Source organism: Corylus avellana, chromosome 4 (assembly GCF_965113065.1).
Source record: "Corylus avellana chromosome 4, dhCorAvel1.hap1.2, whole genome shotgun sequence".
NCBI lineage: Eukaryota > Viridiplantae > Streptophyta > Magnoliopsida > Fagales > Betulaceae > Corylus > Corylus avellana.
The window spans coordinates 29479406-29505054 of NC_142493.1; the positions used below are offsets into that span (position 1 = coordinate 29479406).

A 25649-nucleotide genomic window follows, 5' to 3' on the forward strand; every position below is an offset into this window, starting at 1 on the left:
TCTAATAGAAAAATAAATGCAATCATTTTTTTCTTTTGAAAGCATGTAAGAATACATGTCGTTCCACCAAACAATTAGTTATAAAAATAGTAGAATTATAATTACACTGGCTTGTTACAAAGTTGTTTCTTCAAAAACTTATTAAACATAAGAATTATTTAAATGAAATCAAAATTATAAGAATGATAAACATTACTGCACCCACGGCTTCTATCAGAGACTAAGAGACTTCAATCTTTTAAATAGAATTGGGCCAGAAAAAACCATTATTAATGACAGATCACAGAACATCACAACAAAATTGAATTACAGGAGTACTTACCAAACTGAAGCACTATGAGTTGAGGGAGACATTGACTTCAATGGAGTCGTCAGTTAGAATGATATCCTTTGAACTATCAGCTTTTGGGTGATCAGGAGTACTGAATTTTATCCTCACATGCAGAGGTCTAATGAAAATGAGGTCTCTCAAATCTCTGTTTGATTTTAACAAGAAATGAATGCATGAATCTCTTCCCACTCTTTCAGTTCTTTCTTGGTTCATGATATCCACTATCCTTGCTGCGTATTTCTCCTGATTGTCCTCTCCTTTATCTGGTGTTCTTCTAAGTTTTAGATGCAATACTGCACAAATAATAACCTGTGCCATTATTAAGAAAGAGAATAGTTAGTTTTAATTGGACAAAATAAAGTCTACACATAAAGAACAAATCCAATCAAGTATGAACTTGAAAATGTTATGCGCAAAATTTACACGGAAATGGTAGACAAACCTTTTAAACTTCAAATACTAAACATGGTTTAGATTTCAACATAAGTTACATGCTGAATTCACACTACAATGATATATCAAGAGGTTAATTTGTCTTTTGTTCAGATTTTGCCCTTTTGATAAGAATACTTGAGCCCATATTGGAGGTATAACCTATTCACTTGACAGTTCACAGCAACCAACCCTGTTTAATTGGCTTGACAAACTCACTTGAAACTGGTTTTACTTCTTATTACATTCAACTGATTAGGTTGTTTCTAGGTCAAATAATGTTATTTCCTGATCCCACAATTTAAGGGACAGTAAATGTTTTCACTCTGAATTTCAGTTTCAAGCACAGCTGACCAGAGGAAAAAAAATAGTTGAAATTTCTCACTGCTCCCAAGATTATGCTGCTTTAGAAGAGTGTAAAAAGCAAATAGAAATACAAAAAATTAACAAGCATACCTCACTTGTTCCGGGACTTGTATTGACAGCACAGTTAATGTGAACTCTCTCATCTTGAAATTTATTATCCTTAGTTGTATTATTATCTTCAACAATCAACTCTGGTTCAGGAGTTGTGAATGCAAGATTATCCAATTCATCATACCACTGCTGAGCAACACCAACCTGCATGCATCCAAGAGCTGAACTCCTAAGCAACTCAAAGGATAGAACTAGCAATTTCATGGTGGACCAAAGAAAGTATTTAAGAAAAGAAAGTACTGCGAGAGAGAGTACCTTCTCTGATGGTCCTGCTATAGCCTCTAGTCCTGAGACTTCAGTAGCAGCTCCTCTTGCCTGGCACCATATAGATCCTTCTTGTAATGGTTCTACAAGCTCAGTATCCACAGGGATATCCACAATTAACTTTATGTCAATCCTACCTGTCGCATGTGAAAAATTCTAAGATCACCAAAACTGGTTAAACTAAAGTTCACACCATGAGCATCTTCCAAATGAGAATGCCAAAATTTTGGCGGGGAAAAATTACCAATGACTGGCAAACAAGTGCTTATTTTTCTGCCTGGCACTTTAGCTCCCACACTAGTATTTTTTTTTTTTTACTCTCTCCCAGCACTTTCAGGAACAAGGAAAGTGAGTAGCAAAATCAAAGTTTTCAGATATACTGCCCAGCAAGGGTAAACACTTTTGATTTGATTGGCTGAACTTCCCAAAGGAGGAAAAATGAATAACAAAGAAGAAGAAAAGAAGCAAGCATTTCGCAGGGATGAGGTTTTACATTGTGAAGCGAGTTAAAAATTATTTCCAGTTTGCTTTGTTTTACTATTTTGAGATTCAGCATCATGAATCTGTTTTGAGATTCTGCCTAAACAAAAATCAAATATCACAACCAAATTTCAGAAAAGACCAGCACAACCTAGTTTCATCCTAATCTTGTTAAAAAAGAACGTTACTGACAAATAAAATTTAACACATAGCAAGGAAGAGAAGGCAAAAGTTAGCAACTTTTTTAACATCAGTGAATTTGAGTTCAACTGCCTTGGGAATCAGTAGGGCTATCAACTAACCTTGGCTAAGTGTTTTGACGACTATAAAATAAACATCTTCAAACACAGACTGTAAAATACCTGGAAACAAGCTGAAACATTGAAGATGATCAATCTGTGCTCCCCAAACTCCATAACCACTGTCAAAGCAGGCAGAAAACCAGGAAAGAATTAACCGGGGTTCAGAAGAAAGAAAATCTTCACGCTGCCATCACATTAGCCAGATACTGGATAAAAAAATAAAACTTAATGTGGGTTTCAGAGGGAACCATGTGCTTCATATTTGCATTTGTAAAACAAACACATCCACACTTCAATTTGGGTTCAGAATAAATGCGGGTCAATAACTTCAATTTAGTAGTCATACTTACACAGCATAAACTCTCTCCAAAGGGGAAAACAACCAATAAGGTAAACCAAGGATCCCAAAATTTGAAAAATGGATGTTCGAAGAGACACCAGATTCTCTATCAATTTTCAGAATCCTCTGTCCAACTTGAAAAACAAACAAAATGAAATAAGAACTGCAGACAATCTATAGAATATATTCACATAAAAAGGTAGATAGTAATCATCTAGTAGAGAACAGATACCTATGTCACAAATGACTATGTGATTCTCAAAGGTTGATAATGAAGATATGAGACCAGCATATGGGAACCCCTCTAGTGAACAGGAAGTATCAATCTGCAGTGGCAACCCATCACATGGCATCTGTTTCAAAAGGGATACTTTCTCCATGATCCACTGTTGACAGGTCTCCAAAATATTTGGAAACCCTTTTAATAATTTTCATAAGATACTATTAGACTTATAAGTTGACTTGTAATAAAAACAAGAAACAAGAGGCACTAGAAATTAATTCCAAACCTTTTATAACTTCTTTAATCTTCCCCGAAGCCAAATCCATGATCCATAGAGTTTCAAAGCTGCAAATAAATCCAGTTTATGATACCAGCCCCCCCAAAAAAATTGCATAGATGAATTCTAGATAGACATCAAGACACTTAGATGGATACTAGAGCATCATTAGCTAGCTCAAGATTATCGCCTAGGATTGTATTAGAATTTAAATTTCTGGGGCTTCAGACCCCAATTCCACAATTTTCTTCCCAAGGTTACCAACCTTCACACAAGAACCACTTACCACTTATGAGCGAGATAAATGAGTACAAGGCAACATACATTTTTCGGAAAGTTATATGTTTGCACTGCTTTGGTGGGGCAGACATTCGATAATTGCCTTTTTAATATGTTTTCACTCAAGAAAATGAATATTTTCTGTCCCTTTTTTTTTTCCTTTCTCCCGGTATAAGAGTTGATATAGCTAAAAGGTTATGGATATTTCAGAATTTACACATGTTGTATGACAACCTCTATGAGAAATTTTAAACATGTATACCACAGGTGCAACTAGTAAAACAACCTCAAACAAAATTAGTAGAATGCAATACTACAGATTCTTTTCCTTCACCACACTCAGAGGCTATGGACAGACATGCACAGCTGCTCAGTTCAGAAAATATAAGAACTACATCCTTTTCCTTCACCACACTCGAGAGGACAACAAGATACCAAGAAGAGCAGAAAATCACAAATGATGGCTTTGACATCTACATCAATATTATGGGTGAATAATGTGAAATGAATATAGAACAACAAATAAATTGGTTACCTTTCATTTTCGATAGTCTATATATTGAGTAATGATTTTTACTTATAAAAAAAAATATATATTGAGTAATGATTTTTAATACAACGAACTTTGAAAATGAGGAATGCCATAGCAAATAAGGTTGAAACAAATCAGGCACAGATACTACCAACAAGCAATAGCGGCGCACACCTCTAGAACACATGGACTAAATTGATTCAAGACAATACCTTACAAAGTTAAAAAGGGAAAACTTTAAGTGGAGCAAAGTCCAGGATAAGTAACAACCAACTATAGCTAGTATAAGATATATTTAACAATTTGTTTCCTTTACCTGCGGTTTATGACAAAGAAATTGCCATCCTCTGATTTCATCAGATGCCAAGGGAACATCAGTGATTTGGAATCAAATTCATCAGAATTTGTATCAACACTTTTTCCCAGACCCAGCTTGTTCATGATCCAGATCCACAAAGAATTACTCATTTTATCATTGTTGCTTGTAGGATAGAGAGTCTCTAAAATTCTCCTTCCCATATCAGCTTTCCTGATGGCATGGTTCTTAGTAGATAGGGACCAAAACAGGTAAAAGGGTCAGTGAGAAAATTACATAAACAGCGATATCTAACAAAATCATGCCCCCCCCGCCCCCCCCCCAAAAAAAAACAAGTGCAAAATAATAGAACTGAAAAAATAAGACTAGTTTTTAGAGCAAGGTATCCTTAAAAAGAAAAAAGGAGGTGAAAAAGTATATATTTATGTAAAAAAAAAAAACATTAATAATTTATTTATGTCTATTAAATAAACCAAATGCCTAAGTTGGCAATGAAGATCCAAATATATTGTTTGAAGGATAAAGTCACAAGAAATAATACAACCGAAAAGGTAAAAAGAAGACGAGAGAGAGAGAGAAGATCTCAACTGATGACAAACTGAAAAATTTATTATCATCATTGCAACAATCCTTTAAATAGTAATCAAGAAACAGCAAATAAAGCATGGAAGAAGTAAGATTTACGAGGATGTTGGCTTTACATTTAGAGTGCAGAAAATTGCTGCTTGGAAAAACATATTAAACAAAGGTTATAAGGTTTATTTCACTTCATGGCAGTAAATTTAATGGTCAACAAACAATAAATTTATATTAGGGGTTCTCTTGTATACTTCCTTTGCATTAGAGTTGAGCCCATTTGCACTTGATAATGATAACGATTCAACAAAATTACTTACAAAAAAAAACAATAAATTCATATAATCAGCATAGATAAGTAAACAAAAGAGTTTTATATCTGTCAGAGACAAATAACTGCAGCAGAAAGGAGTACTTAAGTTGGAGGCAGTGCAAGGAACAGAACACGAGAAAATTTGTGCCTTAAACTAATGGGAAAAGACATAGCACCTCTGATATAAGAAAAAGAGCAGCACCTAATTTCTTGAGATCTCTCTTGGATTGGGCTGTAGTTTATGTTCTTATTCTCATCTTCGAATTGGTTACATCTTGTATACTTTTTAGATTGCAGAAGCCTTAGGGTGTTGGTTTCTCTTATATATTTTTTGTGTGCTAGGGCTTTCCATAGAGAACTAAATGGTGAAGAACAATTTGCTGAGCTAACAAAACCTAACTAATTGGAATTGTGAATTCTAGTCGAGTATAATGCAAAATTACTTTGTTTCAATTATTAGCTGTTTGCTATTTGTAATTTATAGATGATGCAAGTATGCAATTCTAGTATTTTTTTTTTGATAAGTAATAAGAAGTTTTATTAAAGAAAGAGAAAAGCGAGAAGCGCCCCTAATTACACACGAAGTATACAAAGGGGGCCAAAGCGAGCCCAAAGCAAAACCCCAGCACACCCACCCAAAAAAAACCAAACAACCACCCAAAAACCCTCAAACAAACACACCAACGCAAAGCCCACTAACCAAACACCCTCATTCCTTCACAAAAGACTATGACACTATAATCCTGCCCTTCCTTCTCCTGGACGACGCACTAGCATTGCCATAGTTAACAGAGCTTTCTAAATTTAACAGCTCTCTTTTGCTTTTATTCCTAGGCCTTTTTCCTTTAGCCCTAGGCCGGGCGACGTCCATAACCTGAAGAAAATCTGCTGAATATGGATCCTCCTCTTCACCGCAACCCAACCCCCAATCAAGGGGATCGGGGGGCAGCTCCCCAAACTTGAAGGCTTCATCCAAGACTGAAGAGTTGTCACCCACTACTTCATCATCCTTAATAGCCACATGCGATGAAGACTGAGACTCCCTTATCTCTTTCGGACTTGGGTTAAGAAACCCTCGCCGTAGAAAGCCCCTCATTGGATTAGAGTTCTTAGAATCAGGCTTTCTTATAGAAACCTCCTCAGCCTTGGATGAAGCCTGAGCAACGAACCCTGCAACTGGTTGGTAATGTATCTGCGGAGCACTAAAAGATTCCACCGCCTCAAGAAGAAGAGAATCATTCACCCGAATTCCTCTTTCTTTCTTAGCTCTCCGGTAGTATCTCAATATTTGCTTATATATAGGAACCCCACTGCCCAGAGACATGCGTAACCTCTCTCCCAAAGCTAACGCCCCTGCAGAATTGGCATCATGATTTTCCGGCAGACCCATCTGCCCAGATGATAGTGTAGAAGAGGGCGGGACCGAGACACGTCCTCCTAAAAACCTCTCAATTACTTTCTTCATAGACGCCAAATTCTGTTCCTCCTCAGGGGACGACACCTCACGAGCTTCCTTGCTTGCCTGACGAAAAGACACCTCCAAGTCCTTCAGTATTGCCATATGCGTGACATCGTCCTTAACCACTTCTCGAAAGGACTCAATCAGCCATTTTTGTGATTTGTTCAGACCAGAATCAACGATGGCATCAGAGGTGAGCGTCGGCGAGGAAAGAGGGACAGAAACCTCCTCAGCCTCGGCCACTATCACACCTGCGGAAGAATCAGCAGACGAGGAAAGGGCTGAGGTAAGAGGGTCAGAAGGAGGGACACCGGCATGGACTGGCTGGAAGCCGGCATGAACAGGAGACACTCGCTTAAAAACCGAGGCTCTGTCCCCCCGCTTAGCTATCGCGGCCCCTGTCTCCCTGTGAGACAGATAATCATCACTGCCCAGAGCTATGTCTTGCACTAACAGCCCAGGAGCCTCAGCAGATGAGGGAATCACCGGAGATGTCACCGGCGAGGTCGACCCAGAACCCGCCGACAAAGCAAACCCAGAACCTGCCGACGAAGCAAACCCAATACCCTCCGACGAAGAACCCAAACTCGACATCACATGAGCCGCCGCACCCGCGGGAACCACTGCGTTAGAGACCACAGAAGTCGCCGAAAAAGACCCCGGATTGAACATCGGCGAGGCAGAAACGAGCGGCGAAGACGACTGCTCCGATAGGGCAGACCCAAGACCCGCACGAATCCCAGAAGCAGACTTGCGTCCAGCTCTCCGCCTAAACCCAACAATAAGTTTAGGCTTCAGGCCCGTCCTAAAGCAAGCCCGGTCCAGAACAGGCCCAGGCTTCGCAAGAAGCTTCTTCCAACGACCAGGACCCCAAGAGCCTTCAAACCAAGAATTGGGCTTAAAGCCCAGTCCGATAGAGAAGACCCGAATCACATCAGCCCTAAGATTATTCAGATACGCCTTCAACGAGCGCACAACCCTAATCAACTTCGTCGCTAGATCGCCGCCACCACCCTTAACCAACTCAGGACAGCCCACCATCGGAAACTGAGCACCAACCGGCTTCACATCACCAGAATCCTCGGACAGCACCGCCGCATAGGACCGATTCGAAATAGCATTCGGTATACCCCCTAGACCCTTCGTCTTCGCTGCGAGAGACACCAAAAATTTCCGTAGTTCATCCACAAAGCAGCGCCAACCCCAACCTTCACGGCCCTCAGGGAGCCAAATCACCCCTTTCCGAACACCATCAGCAAAGACCCCGGCCACTAAGAACCGACCGGCCTTATTGCAGCCCTTATGGATCTTCAAAATCATCTCATCCTCCCGAAATGATTTGGCGAAGAACTCCGACCCTTGAGATTTCAGCGCCTCCTCCACCATGTCCGCCAGCCAATCGGAACATCGGAGGCTCAGAGAAAAAGAGCCAGAGAACCCTTTTCTCTTTTCTTCCAAGCGCAACTCAGGCTTGCCCGCTTTCGCCCAAAAAGAGAACGATTTAGCTTCCACAACAAATCTTCGCTCCATCCTGTCCATGGCAAACGCATCCCACGATCCCGTACCTGGGTCTAGCGGAAACGCGCCTGCACGCGCCTCCGCTAGAGAGGAAATAGAGAAAGCTAGGAGAATTCTAGAGTGAGAGTCTCTCGTCTAGAGAGAGAGTCTCTCATAGATTCTGTCAATTCTAGTATTAATAGGGAAAAACATAGAATTTGTCTACAAAATCAAATAATTAATAGACCTCGGAGCCTATGATCTTCAGAAAACATATCTCAGTATATTCTGAGTCAAGGCAGAGTCATTAAGAGAACTAGCAGCAACTTCCCTTTGATTTTCCCTACGTTTAAGGAACAAAACTACTTTTTGCTTCTCTATCAAAATATATTTCACAATAACTTCACTTACATTTTCCTATACCATTAAAATATTATTTCTTTACAAAATACAAGTTCCCTACCTATCCTCACATTTTTCATAAAATTCAAACACAATCCCCAATGAAAGACAAAAAGAAAAACAATGAAAGAGAAATATTTATATTAAAATAATGTATGGGGAACCACTTATGGTTTCCTACACATTGGAAAATACTGTAGCTACCCAAGGGTGTTGGTTAAATTTAGGGAAACTGATGTGGGTGAGTTTTTGTGATTTTTTTTAAATTTTTCATAAACATAAGGAAGGGAATAGGCTATAGGGTATCTACTGCTAATACTCAACGGGCAAGAAAAAAAAAAAAACTAAAGAAATTTTTTTTGAAATACAGAAAAATTGAACATGGAAAATAAAAACTAATACAAGGGACAAGAAACTTGTTGCCAATCAGACTTGCTGGAAATCAGAAGACTTATGAACTTCAAACGTAAGGCGCTAAAAATCAGATTATATGACCTTAATGACATCATTACTCATTTATTCATTCACTTCGCTATTGGTTGAAATATTGGTAGTCTTTATTACCTTGCGTCTGAAATGAAAAGGCAAAAAACTGTGGTCCATTTACAAGGGGAAGTAAGGAAGGCTATTCTTATAGATAAAATCTGTTACTTTTTCCCTCTAAAGTCTTGTAAAATCCCTCAACAATCAGATAGCTATCAGAGCTGTACAAAGTTTTGAAAAGCAGGTTCTCAAAGAAATAGTTATTCAGCACACTTTCATCTGTCTAAATATATGATTTTTATGAAAATAATAATAACTCAATCCTCCCTTACACCAGTCTTATTCCCAATACATCACACTTTAGGGTCTCGATTCAAAATCTATCACTAAACAATTCACTAGTCAGCAAGATTCAAATGCATACCTCTGAATCCACAAAATACAGGCAATCCTCAACAGCATTATAAAAGGAAGCTGCTGGACGGAGCAACTTGGCAGACTCAAATTCTCCATCCTCAAAACCAGGGGAGGAACCAATCTGACATGTAACAACGATATGTTAATCTAACTTTCCATTTTATCTCTGTACAAATTCTAATCGAATATACAAATTAAGCAAGATATGATTTGAAAAAAATAAGGTATATTGGAAGTTTTTCAGACCAGTATCTACATCTAAGAAGTACATAAAGAAAGCTAGAACTGCAAAAAACTAATATCATAAAGAAGACCCTTCTAAAAGTACACCCCAAAACTAAAAGGTAGTTTTCTTTGAAAAAGCAAAAAAGAAAACAAAACAAAAAAACGATATTAAAATATGCTTTTTCAGCACATGATGACCATAAAATAGCTATAAAATATTAATTTAATGAGCATTACTATATCAAGTGGATATATATTAACTAACAACGAATTCCTTAAGGGAAAAGAATGGCATCTCATGTTAATAAATAGATAAACCTGAATGGTGGGGCGAAAATGTGAATATTAAAACCTAAGGAAAGCAACAACAAAAAAGTAATTTAAATGTATCATGAAACCCAAAAACAAAATGGAAACAAAGAGGACCTAGTAAAGATTATGAAAAATTACATAATACGGAATCCCAAAAGAACAATCATACATGACATTTGGAAATGCTTTCCATGAAATTCAGAAGCACTTATGCAATCTTCTCTCTACCCATTAGTGTTTCCCTAATCCTTTTAGTGTTATTATTTTGTGGCAAACGTATCCACTAATTTACTTGTGTAAAATTTGTCTGTGCGTGTGTGTGATGATTCAATATCCATTTTATTTTCATTAGAAAACGCCAAACACCAGAACTTAAAGCTGAATTGCATTTTGACATGAAATCACTAACAGAGTTCCATACATACACAATCCAGAATCTTTCCACCGCTGTTAAATATGATAATCCGATGATGATTGCTGTCCGAAAGGAAGAGGCGATTGCCACGTTCGTCTGCAGAGATGCAGCCTGTAATAAAGCATGGCAGATTTTGAGAAAACTGAATTGCTATTTATCGCATCAAGTAGTAAAGATCATACACCATACTCATCTCAATAAGACAAAGCGTATCAAATTAACTAATACTCATTAATTAAAAACATTCTCAAGATTTGGCATTAATGTGGTCTTGTTTCAAAAACAAACTAAATTTCATTAAAATATCTATGAAGGTTTAAATCAAGTGAAACGGATCAAAAATAACAGGTATCAAGTTGATCTTGAATTATGTTGAGCAATAGCTTGAACTCGAACAAGTATAGGACCTAATACTTCCTTAGCACACACCAATTCAACCAAAATCAACATCCCATCTTTGATTTAAAATAAATATATCACGATGTTATTGATTTAGTCCAAGTCCTTGCTAACAATCTACACTTAAGTGGATTTCAATTTTCTATTTTTTGGTAGATAAGTGGAAAGTAGATTCGCAAAGTCAACACAAATATCTTCATTAAGATAAACTGGGGTTTGATGGTTCATAATAGGACATGAATTTTTGCCTCTCACATGAATACAAAAGCGCGCACACACATTTCCAGAACAAGCTATACATGCCACTTTTTCAAACAAAAAGAAAAGGTAAGTAATACAAAAGGTAACTTGACCGCATGCAGACACACTTCCAGAACCACAACTTTTTTTTTTTTTTTTCGCATCATTTGCACATGCGTCTAATTAGAGATAGATGCAAATTCAGTGGATTAGGGGAACCGTCACCCACCACAATGTTTCTTCGTCATTGAAGGAATCCACAGAATACAAAAACTTATCTTGGAAGTGTGTATGCTTCAAAAAACTAATCTTTAAACCGTCACCCACCTCAAATCTTGTATACTTCAAAAACTCCTCCCAAAATCCCTCCTAATGAATTTTCAAAGACCAACCCCATGCAACCCATAAACTTCATTAGAAAGCCACCCACCCCACCGACTATCATATTTAAAGTCTTACCACTGCTCTCCACAGAGCCTAAGCGTAGCACTATATAACCACTTCCCTAGAAGAGGCCAGTGTCATGAGGCTAAAATGAGTCACCAGAGATAATTTGGACATATGCAATGAAAGCTATGCACCAATGTGAAAGAGTAATTCTACTAATATGGAAGAAGCAAAAAGGGCAAAAGGGACGCCATATATGATGTGGGTTGAAATTATTATTATTATTTTAAAAAAAAAATGGTTGTTAGAGAGATGAATCGAAGGTGGTCCGATAAGTGGCATAAACGATCCATTTAGCTCACACTAATTTATTGGGATTAAGTTTTTATTGAGTATTTCAAATAGGATTTGACCATGGGGCCATTCAAAAACCATAGAATCGTGTCTTTAATCAAAGCAAGTTAGAGCTAACATCTTTAACAAAGTCAGGAAATATGATAGAGGAACATGAAGATCATTCTTTTCTTTTCTTTTTCCCAACTTTAAGTGAGGCAATAATTCTTAAAAAGCACAATAGAAAGGGGCAGAACCTAGTACAAGGGGTGTATATCATGAAGATAGTCAACAATTCAACATTTTCATAATACCCCAAAAGGCAAATGCAAACAAATGGCAACTCAACAACAAACCAAGCATAGGAAGCATGTCACCTGGGAAGTAAAGAAGCAAGTTCCGCAAAAAAGAACATAAATATGGTTCCTTAATGATCTCAGCTTGCTTCACCCAAGTGCTTTTCAAGTTATGGACCAACCTAGACTCATCAAGTTGTGCACCTAACTCTTCAACGGCTGCATAAAAGAGCACCAAAAGAGAGAAAATGATATTGAAAATGCATATTTATGTATATCCACCAGATACGTGCATTAAAAAAAAATCAACAAACAATATTCACATCAGGTCAACAATAACAGAATGCAACAATTAACCAAAAAAAAAAGGAAGAAGAAGAAGATGGGGGTATGTGTTAATGACTCTGATATTCATTTTTTATTTTCATGTGTATGAATTCATTGGGAAAGGCCAAATAAGACAGAACCAGGAACAGAGAATGTGAGCATGGGAAACTCCCTGAGAAAAGCAAAAGAAAGGAAAGAAGTACATCGAATTCAAAAATAACTTGATATATAGCTTTACACAATCTCTTTTTTTATTTCACATAGTTAATGGGATGTTTCTCCTTAAATTTTAAGTAAATTAAAACTTACTCCCCTGTGAAATATTCTAATTACAATTTACCTTCTTGACTTTTCAAAGTGGCATTAAATCTACTAGAACTTTGGACTAAGAAAAATGTGCAACATTTTGCATCCAAACTAGAAGATCAACAGCATGTGACAGTCACATGACTAAATGAACCCTAAGTGACACTCAAACCTCAACATTATCAAACCCTAACACTGAGTTCTCCCAAACCCAGTTCTGCTCTTACATTATAAAATAAAAACTAAAAAAAAAAAAAAAAAAAAAAACAAAATAAAAATGTACTTCCTAATACTTATCAAAAAAAAAAAAATTCCCCTTGCTAATTAAACTAATAAAGACATAACAGTCCAAAACCCCTATCCCAAATACAAGTTAAGCAGAGCCCCTTCTTCTGTTTGCAATAATACTTATCAAAAAATTTTTTTTTTTTTTTTTTTTTTTTTTTTTTTTTTTCAATAAAACTGGCTTTTACTTATCAAAAAAAAAAAATAATACACTAATTTTTTTCTTTTCCTGTTTTTTCTTTTTAATTTGGGTAAACAAATTTCACAAACCCATACAAGATTGAACTCTTGATCTCACTCAACACCCCCAATTAATGAGAGGAGGATAAACCATTTATCAAAGACAATTGAGAATAATTAGCGTTTCTATGGGTTACCAGAAATCGGCAAACTTCATTGGTTACCTTATGGCACACTTGTTATGTTCAAAGTTTTGATCTGACCTATATACCACATCCCCCCACAAGCTTCAAGAGGTTTTGTCTCCTGGAAGCAATGAATAGCTACATCCAAACCAGCAAAGACCAATTCTCGTAATAAGATTCTGAGGAAGAAAAATCTTTCTTGCTCCATAAAGCTCATTATCTCCCAACAGGTTCTTGCATAATGAAGCTTACAAATTCATGAAGTAGTTGAACTTACAAGAAGAGATTAAACACACTTAATAATTCTGCCCCCACTCCTGCCTAAAAAAGTGAATAAAACTATTTCATTGGTGAAGTGGGAGAAAGTTACAGTTGGTTCCCACCATATTAACTGGAAAAAAAAAAAAAAAAAAATCTACCTGGGAACTTCATGCTTATATAAAAATAGACACTCGCAAGGAAGTAAATTTGGCACTGTTGCAAGATCAGACATGGGAACAAGAATACCTTTGTTTAAAACTTCAAGATCCAGGTCCTTCTCATGGTAAAATACATGACTCTTAGAATCTTTAAATAGAATGTAACAAGCATTTGCCACCTACATACATCAGCACGACATTAATGTAAATAAAAACAACCATCAACAGCACTAAAACATCTGCAGTATAATAAAGAATAGAACATGTAAAGAAAGCAACACAACGAATTAACAAAGCAATGATTAAAAAAAAGAGTAGATGATCCACTTATCTATTAGAGTTGATTATGTTAATGAATTATTTATAGCTCAGAATATCTTGAACTATTTACCAAAGTCATATATATCAACAAATATGTTTTCAAATGCAGCAAAAATCCATAACTTTGATGTACAACAATTTTAGGATATAAAATAAGGGTGGGCCATTCTTTCCCTTTGAACAGCGTATAGAGATCTAAGGCTCCTTTGAGGGTGGCTTTCTTCACGTAGAAAGCATCTTTAGGGAAAATTCTCACTATAGATAACATCAGTGTCATATCATAGTAATAGGCTGGTGTCGTATGTGCAAAAAGTGTGGAGAAACTCCTGATCACCTCCTTCTTTACTGTGATATTGTGAAAGACTTGTATAATTTCGTTTTTAAGATATTTGGTGTAGAGTGGTTATGCCTAGGCAATGGTGGAGCTACTGGTGTATTCGAAAAGAAGGTTTAGTTGGAATGACTTTAATGTTGTTTTAAATGTAATCCCTTCTTGTTTAATGCGGTACATGTGGAGAGAAATGAGAGCTCGAAGTTTTGGTGATTGTGAGAGGACAAGCTTGGATCTATAGCTTGGTTTCCTTAAATCCCTCTTCGAGAGGATCTTTGTTGACGCCCTTCTCGATGTTTCTAGCTTTGTAAATTTTTGTACTCATTTTCCTCGTTCTAGATGTTACTAGGTGTTTCTCCTGTACACATTCTATGTATTTGGGTTGCACCCCTTACGCCATTTAATAAATTTGCTTTACTTATCAACAACAAAAATAAGGGTGGACCATGGCCACTGCCACTCAGTTGGTTCCGCAAGGCTTTAAGTAAAATATGCATCATATGGTTGAAGAAGAAATGAAATAAAATAAAAGCCACTGAATCACTTTTCTATAGTTCTTTGTATCATCCCCTACTTGTCCTCCACTCCATAGCATAGGTCTAGCCCATGCTTCATACCATTCAAAAATGTATTACAGTTAAATCTGATGAGGTCCAAATTAATAATATTAAAAACATATTCAACTGGCTACTAACAAATATATACACACACACACAAGTATTACATGCAATTATATAAAAGCATACCTTTAGAAAAATTCCAAGCATGACTAACTTAATTAATTACAAGATCTTCCATTTCACCTAACCACATGGCCAGAAAATAAAATTCAACTGGAACAAGTTAGCCAGCCTATGACTCTATACAGCATAAGGAAGACTAGATTTTTTGTTGGCAAAAGATCTTACTATAGTTACAAAAGTTGAACAGAGAATTTTTACCTTACCTGAGGGAATGTCTTGCTAGACAATAAAATCGGAAATGTGATGTATTCATTCATTATTAGTTGGACTAGGCGTGTTTGATCAACAGAAGATAAAACTGAACTGCCACACTGAAAACCCATAATATGGAGCTGAGGGGACCTACAACAGGGGAAATGATGCACGTGCACCGCAGGGAGAGAGAGAGGGGGGGTGGGGGGCTTTAGGATAACAAAATCTGTTACTCAACATAAGTGGAAAGAAACTATCTGACATTATTCTACCTTTGCTGAAGTGACTTTACTTTTTCAAGCATGCAGGGAGAATTGGAGCCGTTTAGTAAACTGTCAAGGAACCGTCCAGCAAGAACCAAGAAGGTTCCACCTCTCTTGATGGAATTGTTGTTTTCCCCAAATGTATTCAACCAACAATGATAGGGACCTATGCATTCATATGTAAAAAAATTAAATAAGAAAGGGAAGCAGGAAAAGAAGCATTCCAGAACTCAATTATTATTATTTTTTTTTTAATTTAAAAAATCAATTAAATATAAGATCCCAAACATACTAGGTAAGAGTAAAACAATAAAAATTCATATCTACAGCTTGCTTCAGCAAAGGACATATAAATCATATAAATAAGGTAGACAGGAATGTTGATGAGAAACCCTCAATAATTAGAATCGAAAGTTTATACAATCAATAAAATCAAGAAAGAAGAGAAACAGGGGACACTGGTTACAACAGATATCCAACACACAATGTTCTAAATAATTTAAGACGTAATCAACATAGTAGAATGCTAAAGCAGAATTTCATTCCAAATAGTAATACTTTTGTGTCCGAACTTCCTTTTCTTTCAAGTGAGAAACCCAAATACCGTCTTCACATCATTCAGCGAACTCCGAAAAAAGAGTGAAATAGAAGATCAACCGATTAAAAATAATTTTTGCACAGAACACTATGCCCTATAATAAACCTCCTCTTAATAAGATTATCTACTGAGTATTTTCTATAGCAGCCACCCAACCAAAAAAAAAAGGTAAACACAAAGGAGCTAGCCTCCATATTTTCAAAGCATTCCAGTTTTCCAATTGTCCCCTCCAACTTCCCAACAAATTACTCACCCTTCAAGGCATAACCCAAGTAACACCAAACAACTGAAGAAGTGCACCCCACAACTCTGTTGTAACCTCACAATGAAGGAGTAGGTGATCTATAATCCTAGGTAACACTCAAACCTCAAGATTATCAAACCCTAACACTGAGTTCTCCCAAACCCAGTTCTGCTCTACATTATAAAAAAATAAAAAATAAAAACAAACAAAACAAAAAAAATGTACTTCCTAATTTTCCCCTTACTAATTAAACTAATAAAGTCATAACAGTCCCCACATTTCTTACACATCAACACCCCTCTACCATAATAACAAACATCTTTCATAAATTCTCCAAAAGTTAAGATTTTCTCTAAAGTTGTCGTCCACACAAAAAACACCTCTCGAGGGCGCCTTAACTTCAAATGATATCTTTTTAGATGGAATCCAACAAATTGTATCATCACCTCCATGCCTTAAAGAATACAGCAACTCAAAGAACCTAGAAACCCCCCCCCCCCCCCCCCAAAGAAAGTCCCTCTAAAGTTTTTCCAGTCGATTAACCACTCTTACCATTATAGAGAAAATGAACAAATAATACATCAGTAAATTAAAGAGAGTACTTTTTATCAAAGACTCTGATAAATAAAGCTTCTTCCAACCCGCCAACCTATGCTCTACCTTTTCAATAATGCCACTCCAAATGGTGGAAGCCTTATAGTGAGCACCCAAGGAAAGACCCAAACACTTCATCAGGAACCATCTCTGACTTAGAAAAGTTTATCTTCAACCCCGACACCACTTCAAAACATAAGAACAGGCATCTCAAATTTTGAAATTGTTCTACACTAGGCTCACAAAAGATTAAAGTATCATCTACAAACAACAAGTGTGACACTACCATCTCCTCATGATTTTTCGATACCACCGAAAACATAGATAGAAGCCCTCTATCCACCATAGCAGACATCATCCTACTTAATGCCTCCATAATAACCAAAAACAGTAATAGAAACAATGGATCCCCCCTTTTCTTATTCCACGCGAACTACTAAAAAAATCCGAAGGTGAACCATTAATGAGAATGGAAAACCGAACTGTAGATACAACAATCATTACATCACTAGAGCAAGAAATAAAACAAAAAAAGAAAAGGAAATATATCTTAGGAAACAAATTCAACACCTTTAGGCTCATCTACAATGGAGTTGATGTGAGACAAAAGATCAGTTTCAGGGGGACATTCATGTGATACTTCCGTTATTGTTTGAGAACCTGAAAGAAGACTGTCAATCATAAGTTAGGAAAGCTATCGAAGCTACAATCTCCAAAACAGGGATAAAAAATAGACCAAAACCCCAAAATTAATCATTCACAAACATAAAAAGATCCGCACACTTAATTGAATAGCATAAATCCATTTCACTAAAACAAAATGGAATAGGCTGTAGATATTTCGTATTTGGCTAGTCCATGACCATCATCAGCAATATGAAAATTCCAAGATGAAAAACACCACAAATCCACAACTAAGCAGTATTGGAGAAACCATGCACCAAACACAGGTATTACGCAAAAGAAAATATCAGCAACAGATAACAAAATAATATGCAAATTAAACTAGAAGATATAGAATACTGTAAACAAATCGAGATTTAATTACCGCTTAGCATGATAATCAGTCTCCACGATCAATCTGTTATGTATTTTTGAAGAATGCGGCAGAGGGATTACTGAAAAATGCGACAAGTTCATATCTTTTCCAGATTGTTGAGGATAACCACCTAGCAAAAATAGAAAGCACTATAAATCTTAGGTTGTCATCTTTCACTTCTATAGATACAAATTGAAGACATAATACATAACCAAAGCAATAAATGCAATGCTGTTCCTAATGAAAAACAGCCCCTAAAAGGCACTCAAGGCCTCTGTCATGACAGATTGTATATAATACCGATGCCTTCTAAATTGTGACACAATAGAAGGCCTACACCTCCTACCAAATCAAGTTTAAGATCCTAATGAAAGGAGGCTATAAAAATTGATTGGACTACACCTTCTATCAAATCAAGGTTAAGATCCTAATTGGAAGGAGATGATAAATAAAAAGCAAAATCGTAACTTAGAAACCAAATAAAAGAGAAGAACAAATTAGTAATAACTTCAAAAAGAAAATTACTAAAATTGATTGGACTTATTGTTCTCTCAATCTCAATAAATGCAGGATATGCCAAAGCTTTTCAGGAGTAAATGGGTTAGGCCACAAGAGTATCCACATTTATACTTGTGGAAGTAGTAACTAAGGGTCCGTTTGGGATTGTGATTTCAAAAGTGCGATTTTAAAATGTGCGATTTGAAAACATGATTTTTAAAAACGTAGTTAAGTGTTTAGTAAAATTGTGATTTGGCCTTTAAAATCGCAGTTTAGCCTTTAAAATCGTGCGTTTTCAAAAAAACGCCTCCTTTTTATAAAAAAATGCAATCTCAAACAATCAATTTTCTGCGATTTGGCTTAAAATCGCACATTTCGTCTATGAAATCGCAATGTCAAACGCACCATAAGTAAATGTTTGGTCATAATTATTTTATGTTATCTAAAAAAAGATAATTGAGTGACTAATTATTTTATTGGAGTTGCTTCCCTTCCCACTATCTTTACTTATCAAAAAAAAAAAAAGATAATTGAGTGACTAATTAAATGCAAAGAAATTGATGAGCAGTAATGTTCATTTAACTTATACATTTGAAAAATTTTATTTTTCTATTGATATCTTAAAATTGCAATAGTTTGACATATAATCATCCCACGATTAAATTGTCTTTTGGTTAAAGTGGCTTTCAATCAATTTTATTTTGGTTAACCAAACACTTATTTTGACATAAAAACTTACCTAATCTATTTTTATAAGTCATTGTGAATTGGTGTTGTATGTGGAAGCAAACTGGTGAATCAGTAGACCATCGGTTACTTCAAAGCAAAATTATAGAGGATGTGTGGTTGCTTGTTTTTCTTCTGTGTGGTGTCAAGTGGCTTATCTATTCCAATGTTGAGAAGGAAGTCTGGTTCATTTAGGAGCAAAGACGGAACATTGTGCTTCTTATGTGGGTTTCTGAAATTCTGAAATCTTTGTTTGTTTGGATGTATATGGCTGGAAAGAGTATTGCTAGGACTACATGGAAAATTGTGTCACTCTCTTGATCACATTCCCTTAGTCTAAGGCAAATAGTCTCTACAACTTTTACTGCAGGTGGTCTACAAATTGATGTGGCAATCCACATGACACTTATCATGTCAGCGACTAAAATATAGATTGTCACATAGCAATCTCCACGACAAATGCCATGTTTACAAACTGATATGACAGTCCACGCAGTACTTACCATGTCAGCCAATAAAATGTGGAGTGACACATGGTGGTCCACATGGCGCATTTCCATAAAGTGTGAACAAGGTTGTAAAGGGGTTGTAGTTAAAGTCATTGTACTCCAACCATTTTCTGGTTGGCAATTATTCCTCAGCTTTATTGGATAAAAGCTTCAAGGGATACTACACCTTTTTCAACAAGTTCTTTATAAACTAACGTGGCACTTACTACGTCAACCACTAAAATGTAGATCATCACGTGGCACTCATTTCCATAATTTTCATAAAATGTGGATTATCACGTGAGTTTGTAAGGGAGTTGCAGTAGAAGGTGTAGTATTCAAACGATTTCCTTGTTGGATTATCTAGATTACCTACATTGGTGATTGTCATGTACTGCGATACTTTAGCACACGAGCTTTTTCACTCATAACAGGAGATTTCAAAGTGAAAAGTTGCATTTTCGTTCGTTCTCTTTTTCTGAAGAAATAAAAAGTAAAATTTAGAAGGGGAGAAAGTAATTTTTTTCACATACCGGTGCTCCTATGCAGTCCACGTCGAGACTTGTATGGAATTAAATGTTCCCTCTGTTTGAGCAGATTTGAAGTTGATGAAAGAAGGTATTGCAAAAGTTTCATGGTTCACTTCTCAGGCACGTCAAACAAGAGAAAATATGGCTTTTGGTTTCTGAAGCAAAATCTTCAAGACTGCAGGAAAATGTGAAACAGTACAATATCATTAGACTCTATTAGTGGCATCATTCAGACATTTTGAAAACATGCATATGAAGCGCATGCATTACAAGCTCATTAGACTTTTAAATCCCTTCCCTCTCAACATAACGTTTAATGTAGTATCATGTTAGTGCCCCACAGCTGTGTTTAGTAGACATAGCCACTATATTTCCCAACCACACCAGCATATGGGCAGATGAGCTTTTGCTCAAATAGAACGTCCTCTCCGGTAAGAGTTAGATGAAGTGGGTTAGAAACCACTTAATGCGTAACTTACCAATAATAATAGCAACCGGCATACAGGAAAAGACTAAGCCTAGCCTCCACATATAAACCTTCACAAAATATGACCCAAGTCGGACATTTCCTCAAACATGTTGCGAGCAAGACTCAATCCCTCCACCACCCGTTGATCCAACCCATGACTTGGCCCGCACAGACCTTTACTACAACTACATATTTAATTTTATACCCAAAAAAAAATACCATATTCAAAAGCGCAATATGGAAAGAATGTAGCCGTTATCTTCAGTAAACGACTGCTCTATGCCTAAGTTACAACAATGGCATTAAAAGTTGAACTTGTATTAATTGGGCGATCATCATAAGAGAATACAAATAATTAGGATGAAAGATGGAGTAAAACGAAGCTGGAGAAACCTAGAGAGCATGTAAAGTAGAATAGGCTAGAAAATGACAAAAACAAAAACGCCCTCTCAGATTTACGTCCAAAGAACGAAAAACCACAAAGAAAATAAAGTAAAAAACTTCCATAAAGAGCATAAGTACAGGACAATAATGAAGGTACCTGTGACTCTGTAAGAGAGAGAGAGAGCGAGAGAGAGAGAGTGGGGGGGGCTGAACAAGGCTGCCTGCCGCTGCTTCCTATGTTTCCGGTTAAGACATTGTGGTGATTAGAAAAATGAACAGTAAATTTGTGTTAGTTACTGCTTTCAGGGAGGCCCGTCTAGCTCAGTTGGTAGAGCGCAAGGCTCTTAACCTTGTGGTCGTGGGTTCGAGCCCCACGGTGGGCGACAAATGCATTGGTTGAATTTTTTTTCTTTCTTTTTTCTTTTTTCTTTTTTCTTTTTCTTTTTCTTTCTAATAAAAAATGGAAGGGGGAAAGGATTACAAGAGAGTTTCTCTCCCACTCACTGAGGATAGAAGAGGGAAAGAAGCAGAAATGTTTCCAAACACATTGTTGGAAGTGGCCCATCATCTTGAAACTTTCGACAAATATTTTCATTATTTTGGTTGGTTGGTTGAAACCTCAATCAAATAGATGTTTAGACCTTTTTTTTTTTTTTTTCTTATTGTTTTGGATTTTTAATGTTTTAAATTTGTAATTATTTTAATTTTTTATTTTTAGAGAAATCGAGCTGATTTTACTAATAAAGGATATTATTAGACATCCTAACACTTTTTTTCAAATTCTCTTTCCCAAATTATCTGGTTCATTCAATAAATAAATAGATTTATATTTTTTTTTTGTTTCTTAAATGAATGTGGGGTCCAAATCATTTGGAAAATTGAATTTAGGAAAAAGTATTGGGATGCCAAGTAGCCGTCATTAATAAAACAACTTAAGCATAACGCTCTACAGATATGATATCAGAGATACAAAGAAAAACTTTCTCAATAAGACCGTTTTCCATACTCAAAAATAAAGTTTCATTTGCTAAGCCGTGGGCAGCACCATTTAATTGTCGTAGAACATTATTTACCTTCCATGCATGCAAGACCCTTTTTTTTTTTTTAAGTGAAACTCAAATATTACATTACTCAATATAATGTTGTTCAGCCATTACAATGTCTCAAATGCACAGGGGAATGGAGTCCCTCCATAAGTGTTCTTCATTCAAGTTCAACCCATCTTTGCAATCCGGTGTGCCGCTTCATTAGCAGATCATTTTACGTGCTAGACTCTCCACGACTGACAACTACGCATAAAAATCTTCGCATCTTTCATCAGATGTCTGAGTTATGCCCAACTACTCTCCTCACGTTGTAGAGCTTGAACCACCTCTAGAGAGTCTTCACCCTCAAGAATTACATCGAACAGCCCCATTGGCCTGATAAGCTATACTGCTGCTATTTGAATTATGAGAGACTACATTTGAGATATGAGATAAATTACAAATAAGTAATGGACTTAATATTTTAATAGCTTGAATTGACAATATATTATGAAATATCAACATTGTTTCTCCCTTAAATTAACAAATTCGAAATTTTATATTCAAGACAAAAATGATGAAATTATTTATAAAAATTGATTAATAACCAATTGACCACCTATGTCACTGTACTCACTTATCAAGTCTGGCTTCTTCCCCAAGATCGGTTTCACTCGCAAACTGGCCAGTCAACGGTTTAGTCAACGAAAAGCAAATACAATACAAGTACTTACGTGATTTGGATCCCCTTATATCTTTTAAAATATGAGATTCACATATTCTAAAATTTTGTTCATTCATTTTATCTAACGGTTTAAACAAATGTAAAAGCTTATGTTACTGAGACGAGACAAGTGGGTTTTACATATTAAAAACTAAAATTAATTACCTCGATAACACACAGATTTCTACATTTATTTAGATCGTTAGATTAAATGGATAACTCGAATTTTAAAATTTTAGAAAATAAGAGGGATCGATCTGTAGGAAATGAGCTAACCAACCAAGCCCGGAAATAGGGGAAAGACTACCAAAAGACTCCTCCACTTGGTTACTGAAGTGGTTTCTACACCTGTTCTGCTTTCTATGTTTTGAGTTAAGACTTTACAGTGACTAGAAAAACAAACAGTAAACTTATGTTAGTTGTTATTGTCAGTGGTGCCGGTCTAGCTCAGCTAGTAGACCACAAGGCTCGTGGGTTCGAGCCCCACGATGGGTGATAGGTGGGTGATAAATGTTTTGTTTGGTTGGTTAACCCTGCTTTCTTTCATTTTCCCAAAAAATGGCTTGTGAGTTTTGTTTATATTAGTAGACCTATGATTTAACATTAAAACAAATGATCATGGAATCCATCTTTTAAGACAAAATTTAATATTTACTTAGAAAATGATTTTTTAAAATATAAAACCAAATGCAATATTATATCACATATTAAAAAATTTCTTCTCAATAACATATTTAAGTTCAATTTTTTAATATTTGCTAGACGTGTTTTATATCCTATATGCAAATTCTATGAAACATGAAATAATTTTTCATTCAAAATTAAAGTATATATACTATATGCGAATTGAATGAATATATTAGTCATTGATTTTTATTTTTACAAATCATTGTTGATCAAAAGATTGATTTTCACTATCGGATCATCATAGTTATATGATAGTCAATATGATTTTATTTGAGTGGAAGAAAGATAGGGAGAAAGAAAATAAGGTAATAGGCTGGAAATGGAACGCAGAAAGATACAAATCAAAAGGATTGAGAACCAGACGACAAGGCAGGTGACCTTCTCGAAGCGGTGGGCAGGGCTACTGAAGAAGACTCACGAGCTTTCGGTGCTTTGTGATGCACAAATTGGGCTCATCGTTTTCTCAAGCACCGGAAAGTTGTGCCACTACTGCACTCACCCCATTAGGTATATATATATATATACAAAGCATGTTTGATTTCTTTTGCATCATCGATCTATATATATATATATAGAGAGAGAGAGAGAGATATGATGCAAAAGAAATCAAACAAGTTTTGTATATATATACCTAAAAGGGTGAGTGCAGTAGTGGCACAGCTTTCTAGTGCTTGAGAAAATGATGAGCCCAATTTGTGCATCACAAAGCACCGAAAGCTCGTGAGTCTTCTTCAGTAGCCCTGCCTGCCGCTTCGAGAAGGTCACCTGCCTTGTCGTCTGGTTCTCAATCCTCTTGATTTGTATCTTTCTGCGTCCCATTTCCAGCCTATTACCTTATTTTCTTTCTCCCTATCTTTCTTTCACTCAAATAAAATCATGTTGACTATCATATAACTAGAATGATCCGACAGTGAAAATCAATCTTTTGATCAACAATGATTTATAAAAATAAAAATCAATGACTAATATATTCATTCAATTCGCATATAGTATATATACTTTAATTTTGAATGAAAAATTATTGCATGTTTCATAGAATTCGCATATAGGATATAGAACACGTCTAGCAAATATTAAAAAATTGAACTTAAAAATATGTTATTGAGAATAAATTTTTAATATATGATATGATATTGCATTTGGTTTTATAAAAATAATAATAATAATAATAATAATAAAAAAAGATATTTGTATTCATTTTCGAAGTAAATATTAAATTTTGTCTTAAAAGATGGATTCCATCATTTTTTTTTTTAATCTTAAATCATAGGTCCACTAATATAAACAAAACTCACAAGCCATTTCGAGTGGAAGAAAGATAGGGAGAAAGAAAATAAGGTAATAGGCTGGAAATGGGACGCGGAAAGATACAAATCAAGAGGATTGAGAACCAGACGACAAGGCATGTGACCTTCTCGAAGCGGCGGGCAGGGCTACTGAAGAAGACTCATGAGCTTTCTGTGCTTTGTGATGCACAAATTGGGCTCATCATTTTCTCAAGCACTGAAAAGCTGTGCCACTACTGCCCTCACCCCTTTAGGTATATAGATACAACACTTGTTTGATTTCTTTTGCATCATCGATCTATATATATATATATATATATATCACTTCATTTTCCCTCTCTCATGCTAGCTTGCTTGTTAGGGTTTTTCATTTTAGCCTCTTCAAAATATTTCTCTCTGACCGAAGGCGAATTAATAAACCCCCATTAAATAAAGATTGACCAGCTTCATGAAACTAAGAGTGAGTCAAGGCACTCAAGCTGGTCAATCTTTATTTAATGAGGGTTTATTAATTCGCCTTCGATCAGAGAGAGAGATTTTGAAGAGGTAATTAATTACTAAAATGAAAACCCTAGCAAGCAAGCTAGCATGAGTGAGGAAAAATGAAGTGATATATATATATATATATATATCTCGATGATGCAAAAGAAATCAAACAAGTTTTGTATATATATATATGCCTAAAGGGGTGAGTGCAATAGTAGTGGCACATCTTTCCAGTGCTTGAGAAAATGATGAGCCCAATTTGTGCATCACAAAGCACCGAAAGCTCATGAGTCTTCTTCAGTAGTCCTGCCC

General features: G+C 36.0%; 1 protein-coding gene and 1 non-coding gene across 5 annotated transcripts; one reads left to right on the top strand and one right to left on the bottom strand.

Moving 5' to 3' along the window:
* Window positions 1-56: 56 nt before the first annotated feature.
* Window positions 57-21374, bottom strand: EMB1974 (NHL domain-containing protein). Of its 4 annotated transcripts, none has more exons than XM_088515738.1 (18): window positions 21287-21374; window positions 20280-20451; window positions 18044-18164; window positions 17566-17666; window positions 15569-15725; window positions 15308-15446; window positions 13798-13888; window positions 12089-12226; window positions 10363-10463; window positions 9408-9521; window positions 4254-4480; window positions 3136-3194; window positions 2859-3044; window positions 2637-2760; window positions 2347-2405; window positions 1496-1641; window positions 1220-1384; window positions 57-640 (listed from the first exon to the last, which is right to left on the bottom strand). In XM_088515738.1, exons 2-18 carry the CDS (start codon window positions 20380-20382, stop codon window positions 335-337), a joined length of 2337 nt encoding a protein of 778 aa, XP_088371864.1. In that variant the 5' UTR covers window positions 20383-20451; window positions 21287-21374; the 3' UTR covers window positions 57-334. The 4 variants fall into 4 exon arrangements, with proteins under 4 accessions (XP_088371864.1, XP_059446320.2, XP_088371865.1 ...); XM_059590337.2 differs by lacking the exon at window positions 21287-21374 and adding an exon at window positions 20756-20854; XM_088515739.1 differs by lacking the exon at window positions 2637-2760 and having other exon boundaries at window positions 1496-1555.
* Window positions 21375-21439: 65 nt separating this feature from the next.
* On the top strand, window positions 21440-21512 carry TRNAK-CUU (transfer RNA lysine (anticodon CUU)). The gene has a single exon. It is a non-coding gene; the product is annotated as a tRNA-Lys (tRNA).
* The last annotated feature ends 4137 nt before the right edge of the window (window positions 21513-25649 follow it).

Coding starts and splice junctions, on each gene's coding strand:
- EMB1974 (XM_088515738.1), bottom strand. CDS start 20,382: ATGAAACTTTTGCAATACCTTCTTTCATCAACTTCAAATCTGCTCAAA. Junction 15,447..15,568: donor GTAAAGTCACTTCAGCAAAG/GTAGAATAATGT, acceptor CCCCTGTTGTAG/GTCCCCTCAGCTCCATATTA. Junction 10,464..12,088: donor CTTGCTTCTTTACTTCCCAG/GTGACATGCTTC, acceptor GCTTTATTACAG/GCTGCATCTCTGCAGACGAA.